Raw genomic sequence first — 9,433 nt, forward strand, 5'->3', positions numbered from 1 at the left:
TTTTTTTTTTCTTCTTCTTCTTGCGGCTATGTGGTCTAGTGGCATGACAATCGCTTTTGGATCGGAAGGTCCTGGGTTCGAGCCCCCGCCTCAAGTTGAGTCCTTGGAAAAGGCTCTTTATCACATTCGCTCTTCTTTTCTTCTTCTTCTTCTTCTTCTTCTTCTTCTTCTTCTTCTTCTTCTTCTTCTTCTTCTTCTTCTTCTTCTTCTTCTTCTTCTTCTTCTTCTTCTTCGTCTTCGTCTCATGTTGATGTATGTGTTGATTCGACGCTTGACATCCATTTTTGTTCCTCGGCTCAGGATTGATCGTGGTTTTGATTTGGTTTATGTGACACAGAGTGGTTCTTCTTTAATGATAATACAAAGGGCATCTTTGGCTTATGTGCTCGATATTCCTGTAATCAAGTTAATATTAGCAAATGGGTGTATCGAATTCAATTCAAAGTTTGAACGAACTCTTTGTGTAAAAGCACTTTTTTGATGTTAATGTTAAGATATTTATTATCCTGAATTCCAAACGACTAAGTAAAAGTTTTGTATCTGCGATGTACGATTATGAACATCTATTCGTTTGCTTCGCTGAATTGAGCGACACCAGTAGGGGTTTTGGTGTCGGATAGGATCGCCCAATTTGGACAGGTCTTGAGAGGAAGGAAAGGCCAGACTAAAATGTAATGCAAAGCCAACGCTGACGTACTCTTGACAAAACATTTTTTTTTTTCAATTTGTCCAGAAAGGTACAGCTATCGATGAATTAAGATGACCCTCATTTAGTCATAACATATTTAATTTGAGACTTCTTTGCCACATAAGAAATCTTGTTACCAAAGTCATTGATAGCTAGGCCAAATGAATATGATGATATTACGTAACTTGCTGAGGTTATGATAATGTTATGCGGACGTGTGATGTTCCACTTCCGGTCAGAGAGTGCTTGCAATTCTTGCTCGTCAGGACCCGGGCTTGATAGAATCTTGACAACAATTTTATGATTTTGATTTTGAGGTCGAAGACTTCAAAAAAAGTCAAACTTTCTAAAGATATCCACCCCCAAAAATTACGTGGTTCCGAAGATATTTCTATGAGACATTGAGGGGTTTATGTTTCATAAGTCCAATTTTAGAAGACATATTTTTTCAAACTGTGAATATTTTATGCTTCTTTATAATATTTGCACAAAAATCATTATTTTAAAAAAACCTTACATGGTGATATTGGAATTTCCGTTTATTACCCGTGTTCATAACCTGCAAAATTCTCCTAATATGACATTACAGAATTTTATCGGACTTGGGATTGACTCATCAAATGCTTGGGTTTCCTGCATATAGATTTATTCCTCAAGATGTTCTACTAAGTTTATTTTAATCAATCCTTCAAATCAAATATTTATGATGGTAAATTTTGTAGCCATGCAATAAATTGCACAGGAATGAATAGAAATAAATAGTATTCTATGCATAGAAATAAATAATTTAAAATATTAGTTTAAATCGATTGTTTAACATATCCATATAATATGTCAAAAGTCGTATAATCTTAGACTGCCTAACCTACATAATAATCCATGGCCAAGTATTTCCTAAAAATTGCACAAACGTTTTGAAAGATCAGGTTACAAATTATTTACACAATACATATAATTCAATTAAAATCAATTCAAAGGTTTATTTTGGGCAATTGCCAATATAAAATATAATAATGTTGATGTAAAGATGAAACAAATGAAATCTATTGGAGAATGTCTGTGGAGACGTTTTGAAGGCAGTCGATCAGCGCGGCCCTTTACCTCTAATCCTGTTTGACCTAACTAATCAGGGTGACGATATCGTTACTTATCACATTTTGATGAGAAGAAAAAACAAACACACGTCCGCGGTCAGTCTCTCTCTCTCTCTCTCTCTCTCTCTCTCTCTCTCTCTCTCTCTCTCTCTCTCTCTCTCTCTCTCTCTCTCTCTCTCTCTCTCTCTCTCTCTCTCTTGAGATGACTTTATACGATTCGACTGTATCCATTAGGTTTTGACACAGATAAACTTGTCGGAAGCAGATCTGTATGAATGTGAGGCAATGGCCCTTCTATTCAAAGGACCATTTTGCATTGACCTGGTTGTTGTAGTGCGCTTCCTGCGGCCGATGAGATTGGATGTTTTGTAAAATCTTTTTTGTCGATGTGTGCTCTTGCATTGAGTTCCTTTTTGACAGCCACAGACTCCATTTGCGCTGTCCCAGATTTCACAGTTATCTCCTTCTTTTCTGGACAATGAAAACAAGGTTATAGAAAATATGTTGATTAAATAATGTGAAACATCGGATAACTAAAGCTGAGTGCCTTCATTAAAGAAACGTCCCTCGAACAAGTTATTATATATATATATATATATATATTATATATATATATATATATATATATATATATATAATTTGATAGTTTGTGATTTGTTTGGAAGCCAGAAATGTCTTTTTTTCAATGTGAGTGATCGTTGACTAATATGTTAATGTTTTTTTTTTCTAGAAATGTTTATTTCTATAAGTTACCACAAGAGGTCATTTTTGTGGCAGAAAAACATATATATTTTGCGTCAGGCGTCGAGAAAATGACTTTTTTAAACCGGGTCATTGAACCTCGGTCATCAAAAAACATACAGAGCTAAATTTGGTATCGTCTAAATAGGGTTTCAGCTTTATTTCTATACTACTCCAACAATTAAATATGGGCATTAAAGATAGCAAAATACTGTTTTAAACTTTACCGTAGCGAAAAAAAAAATGATTTATATAATGTTTAAAGCGGTACTGTCTTAATGACAAACATCTTATCTCTATTTATACCGATACGTTTTAATGAGGATTGTTTAATGCCCGAGGTCTAGCATTTTAAGAAAGCCCACCAAATCCTGGTTTTCAGCTTTGAGTGTGATCGAATTTTTTCTTTGTAGTTTGTCACAGTACACAAATGGCGATGCGAACGAGGTCTCAAAATATTGATAAAACAAAATAAAGCTCACGAAACCACTTGGACATTTTTTTAAAGTACCATCATAATTTATTAATATATATATTTATATATTAATATACTTATCGACAACGACGAAATTTTGGAACGTTGGGCAGTATATACATAAAAAATCTGTACGCTGATGACAAAAGAGGGACGTGCTTGGATAAAGAAATCTCTACTGTAAGCATGTGTCCCCATATTATGCGAAATGAAGAAGAAGCTGCTTGCAAAGAGATGAAAAAGGGGAAAGCGGTAGGCCAAGAGAGTTTCTCAATTCTCTGGAACTAGACATTCTGACAAAAGCCTTTAATGTCATATACGAAAAGGGTGAACTGCCTAATGTTTTAAGACAATCGGTATTCATTACCATCTCCACAAAACAATGAACTATTAGGCAGTTCATTAGGCTGTCCTTGAAATTTAGTGACCTCTGGATGACCTTCAAGTGGTCGAATTGAAATTCCAATAGGCCAACTTTTTTTTCAAGAACATCGATCTCACTAACTTTGAAGAAAAAACAAACTTATACACGAATGTGAAACAAGTCGAGTTTTTGCACTGTTCAGTGACTCTACCATATTGGGCAATAACTCAATCAAATATTGTGTATTTTGCTTTTAACTTTATTTGTTTGTAACTGACATCCAAACCAGTAGACTTTATTATTTGAGTAGTAGAAGATAAAGTGTGATTTGCAAGTTATTTTATAAAGAAGAATATTTTTATTATCAAATCAAGGGGAATAACTCTTACAAACCGAAGGGTATATTTAAAGTGTAACTGTAAAAAGTGTACATATAATATTAATAAAGTGTTTATGTTCTTAAAGATGTTATAAAATATCTGTAATTTGCGTGTACATTAATTGTTAAATATAGCTGACCTTTAACTTGATTGACTTCTGGATGACCTTCAAGAAGTCGACTTGAAATTCCAACCGGCCAAATTTGTTCCTAAGATATAAATCTTACCAAATTTGAAGAAAAATAAACTTCCACACGGAAGGTGAAACAACCCGAGTCTTTGCACGATGCAGTGACTCTATTACAATGGGCGATAACTCAATCAAATATTGTTTGATTTGCTTGTAGCTTTATACGCTTGTTACTGACATCCAAAAGAGTAAACTTTATTGAGTAGTATAAAACGAGTGCGGCTCACATGCTATTTTAAAAAGAGGAATGTTTTTAATCATCTAAAAATCAAATCAAGGACAATAACTCGTACAAATCGAAGGGAATATCAACAAAAGTGTACATGTGATTAACAAATAATAAAGCGTTCATGTTCTTAAAGATGTTATAAAATATCGATAATTTACGATAATTTAATCGAATTGGAATTCCAATCCGACCAAATGTTTTTCAAAGATATCTATCCTACCAACTGTAAAGAGAAATAATTTTTTACTCGAATGTGAAACAACTCACGTTTTTTCACTTGGCGGTTCTCTACTATTTCAATTGATAACTCGGGTCATTAATTGAGTATGTTTTATTGATGGAACAGCCTGAATAAACCCCTATTTTTTCGGTTTTCATCAACCTGTAATATTTTTTGTTATAAAATATCGATAATTTACGATAATTTAATCGAATTGGAATTCCAATCGACCAAATGTTTTTCAAAAATATCAATCTGACCAACTGTAAAGAGAAATAAACTTTTACTCGAATGTGAAACAACTCACGTTTTTTCACTTGGCGGTGATTCTACTATTTCAATTAATAACTCGGGTCATTAATTGAGTATGTTTTATTGATGGAACAGCCTGAATAAACCCATATTTTTTCGGTTTTCATTAACCTGTAATATTTTTTGGATGACTTTCCAGTCTTGGTTTTATCAATTTATCTACATATTTTATTTCATATTTGGTTTGTTTCTTGATGTCTAGTTATTGCTAAACAAAAGACAAGTGACGAATTTAGGCACACTTTACACTCTTGGCGGCCATGTTGTTGCAGTGACAAAGTGATTGTTTGGCCTAGTTATAACTATTGTTTATTTTTACTGTCAAGGATGTGATGTTTTTACTGGTAGTTTATAAATAGTCAAAAGACACACGTGGATTCATCCCAATGTGTTAGAAAATTTTTAAAAAACATTGCCATTGTGTATTAGTTAGTTATACTTTGGGGACTGGAAAAAAATACTTCAAAGTTCCACTTCGTTTTCTAATTTATTCCATTTTTTTTCTAATGCTTTCATGATAGACTAGGTATAAGAACAATAAGAGTTACTGGTGGCGAATGAAGAAGTATAGTGCAAAAGGTAAATAATCTTTCTTTGTGCCTATAAAACTGGATCAAAATGGATAATTGAGTGTATTTGTTGTTCTTGTTTTGTTTTGTTTGTTTTTTAAAACCAGGGAGAGATGTAGATTTAAGACGAGAAAAGAAGCAAATAAAGCGATTAATGTTTTTGGTTTTGGTGAGATTTGCGATAACTCAAGTTGTACAATACCCGCCTCTCAAGCAAAGGGAGTTAATAAAAATTAATTGGTAGGTCTTTAGGGTGTGACGGAAAGTGCTTTTTCTCAGACTACCACCATCCTATTTAAAGGGAAGCAAACAATTTTACTGTCCATTTAGTAACTCAGAAATCAGGACACAGTCACGTGACATAGACCATAAGGCGCTAAAAGAATTTTGAGTGTTAGGGGGTTGAGGCCGCTAAAAGACACAACTGCTGAGCACAAGCGCATGATCCCGAAAACAGGAAAGCACTCTAATGCCATTGAATATATCTATACCCATTAAAACATACAGAGAGGTGATTTACAATGGAATAATCATCCTCCATAAAAAGAATAACACATTTTACTAACAAATGAGTAGGAAAGTGCCAGAAGACAACAGAGAATAAAAACTTAGCGGCGGCGATGGGGGCTCGAACCCGCGACCCTATCAGTTAAGGATCCCAGAAAGATTATATTGGATCAACGGTGTTGTTAAATACACCTCATTACCATTTTTGTTTTTCAAATAATAATAATAATGATACCAATATATTAATAAAAATAATGATTTACCTGTATGGTTCACAGATTCCGTCCTCTACGAACCGGGGCATAAGGATATTTGCTAAGTTCCTTTTTCTGAGGATCTGAGGACCATTTTGTATCTGGCAACACTGCCCTTCGTCACATTCGGAGTCCGTTGTACATTCTTTGCCACCAGAGACCTGGGTAAGTTTTGGGAATGGAGTTGGGGGGGGGGGGTTAGAACATTGATCACTATATTTATATTACAGACTGCGACAATAACAAAATGAGAGAGAGAGAGAGAGAGAGAGAGAGAGAGAGAGAGAGAGAGAGAGAGAGAGAGAGAGAGAGAGAGAGAGAGAATTTTTCTTTTGACTGAAAATGCCAATAACCTCTGAACTTTTTGACGGATTCAATAACTACGAATAAAAATCTTGAAACAATTCTAACACACGTGTATGGAATTAGAAGAGTAGTTATATTTTGAATTTAAGAAATAACATTGATTTTTACAGCTCCTTTATTCTACAGAGATTGAGTGTTCTTTCTGTTTTTCCATTCACTCCATAGTCGCATCAATCATTTTTTTCATTATTGTCGTCAACTTAAAAAACTGTGGAGACCACCCATGTTTGTACTCTTCTAATTACATATAAGATTGTTAAAAGTATTGCAAGGGGAATCTATTGAAGAAAGATAAAATTAGTAGTGTCGCAAAATAAAATTAGATGTGGCTTGATTTTCTCGCTAAACTAAATCCTGTTTATTTACAATAACTTTAATATTGCATCAGTTTAAAAGGGGAGAAATATAGTTCTTCATGGGGGTTTATTTCAGTTAATGTGAAGAAAAATTAAATGGAAAATTAAGAAAAAATCATCAACAATAAAAAAAAAAACCCAAAAAAAAACAAAGGTGTTAAGTGGTTTTACTCTGACCACCACAATTCTGACTAGAACAATGACATTTTTGATGAGAAGACTTCAATGTCGCCTTATTCTTAAACGTGGCAGCTTTTGTCTTAAACAGTGTATTGTCCGCGTTACGAGCGCCCAAGTTGGTAGTTGAGGTCTCAAACATTTTTTTTAAAACCCTCAACGGTCACATTAAAATAGAGAAATGGATGAAATGGAGTCAATGGCTGCGATTATCGAGGACAACACAAATCACGAATTACAGGCCAAACTTTACAGAACTACGGATGGCATTGCATGGCAATGGCATTACCGTGAAATTTCAAAAGTATATCAATTTTCCTCTCACTTCAGTCATACAAACATGTTCAAAATAAAATCTCAAACATTAGCATGATTTTTCTTTTACAGAGAGGACGCACAGAATATTTTGTCGTCAATCTGTTTTTTTTAAAGTAATTTATTTATGTTTTTATTGGGAGTTTTTTTGTTGTTGTTGTTGACCAAGGAAAGGTATTGAGCCCGAAACAACAGTGTTTTGTACTTTTTTTTTTTTTGAAGCTGTTATATTCAATTTTATGTATTATTATTACTTTTTACAGTCCGCAGCTTAGTATCCCTTTAAAAAATAACAATAGGTTTTGAAAAATAGACATCGACAGTTTTCTTTTTTCTCTCTCGCGATCTATATCGCCATATTTATGATACTGATGATAATGATGATCGAAGATGATGCTGATGATGATGATGATGATGATGATGATGGTGATGATGATGATGATGACGATGATGATGATGATGGTTGTGTTGGTGGTGACGACGACGGCGTCGACGGTGAAGGACAAGAGGTTGCAGAACATAGATAAAGACAGAGAAATAAGGGAAGAATAATGTTGAGAAAGAATAGGATAAGAAAAGAAAAGATGGCTATGTTAATAATGATGATGATGATGATGATGATGATGATGATGATGATGATGATGATGATGATGATGATGATGATGATGATGATAATAATAATAATAAAAAAAACAAAAAGAAAAATATATGACTTACCATTGTAACAAAGAAGGTGAGAAAACAAACATATGCATACTTCATGATTAACACCAGTCAAACAGGGTTTCCAAACCGTTTAAATAATGATATGAGATTTTTTAAAATATTGGGTTTGATTTTAAATAAAATTGTTGTGCCCGTTGTAAGCACACACAAAAAATAGTCACGCTTCACTATTGATAAGGAAGCTAGGTCAAACGAAGAAATGTAATTATAAAATAATTGCGAGTGTGTGTTTTTTTGTTGTTTTTTTTTTTTTTGAAATCTTGATTCAATACCTTGCGCAATGAATACAAAATGTGCTCAAATCGCATTATAAGGGGACCTAAACCAATAGTGAAACTTAAAATGCTACTATATATTGACAAAATTTGAATAAATAAACTCATGACAAAAGATCCACGGTGAAAATACAAATTGAAAGAAATGCCAGCACGAGGAGCTTTCGGAAGGCCTCCCTTTTGGACAACTTCTGGAAAGCTTCGTACAGCTCTGAGGGCATCCGGATGATTTGAGAATGCTTTAGATGACCTCCGGACGGCTTCCCTAGGCCGCCGGATGGCAATTATTATTACTAATTGCCTTCCGGAGCCATCCGGAGCAGAACGAGGAGCTTTCGGAAGGCCTCCCTTTTGGACGACTTCTAAAAAGCTTCGTACGGCTCTGAGGGCCTCCGGATGGCTTGAGAATGCGTTAGATGACCTCCGGACGGCTTCCCTGGGCAAACGGACGGCAATTAGTAGGACCCACATACATAGTTGAAATGTATATAACTATTATTCACGGGAAAATCTCTGCTCTTGTTGGTTTTAGAAATGTTTTCACTTAAAAGAAAAAATATCTGTTTTTAACGGTTTTCTAGTAATCGCACGAGTTTTGCCGCTTAACATAACCTAAAATGACCTCTTTACGAATTGTGTGCCAAATTTCAGACATATTTACTGATAAAAAGCGTCGTAATGATTTTTTTAAAAATAGCATACACGAATTCGCCGTGTCCCATAATATTTTGTCTTGAATTCGTGCGACTTCGCGACCAAAACGAGGCCCAAGGATTTCCGTGCGATCGTCATTGCTAAATTATACACACACACACACACACACACACACACACATATATATATATATATATATATATATATATATATATATATATATGTATATCTTCACACATGCACGTACAGACATACAGAAACGTGCATCATTAATTATTTTCGTCTATTTAGATAGCATATGTGGTGGGAACTGATCACCATATTTTGCTGGAAAAAAAAAATAAAGATGGTCAAAAAGAAGAGTGACCATATTTCAGTTATTCTACCCATTTCATTGTTTGTTTGTTTGATATATAACACAACGGAAACTATTTCAACACAGATTAGAGGTAGATCCAAGTACAATAAATATCTTTGCAGCCGTGTAAAACCCTTAGAAGCCTACACTGACACCGTTACAAAATCTCCACCAAAAGGGACA

The 9,433-nt window shown here is 34.3% G+C and overlaps 1 protein-coding gene across 1 annotated transcript; it reads right to left on the reverse strand.

Moving 5' to 3' along the window:
* Window positions 1–1,643: 1,643 nt before the first annotated feature.
* On the reverse strand, window positions 1,644–8,110 carry LOC144972496 (uncharacterized). The gene is made up of 3 exons (XM_078913767.1): window positions 7,955–8,110; window positions 6,033–6,184; window positions 1,644–2,253 (listed from the first exon to the last, which is right to left on the reverse strand). Exons 1-3 carry the CDS (start codon window positions 7,997–7,999, stop codon window positions 2,013–2,015), a joined length of 438 nt encoding a protein of 145 aa, XP_078769893.1. The 5' UTR covers window positions 8,000–8,110; the 3' UTR covers window positions 1,644–2,012.
* Window positions 8,111–9,433: the final 1,323 nt, after the last annotated feature.

The sequence above is a fragment of the Berghia stephanieae genome, chromosome 5, assembly GCF_034508935.2.
Source record: "Berghia stephanieae isolate SIO BIC M18660-M18661 chromosome 5, UCSD_Bste_1.3, whole genome shotgun sequence".
In the NCBI taxonomy this organism is placed as follows: domain Eukaryota; kingdom Metazoa; phylum Mollusca; class Gastropoda; order Nudibranchia; family Aeolidiidae; genus Berghia; species Berghia stephanieae.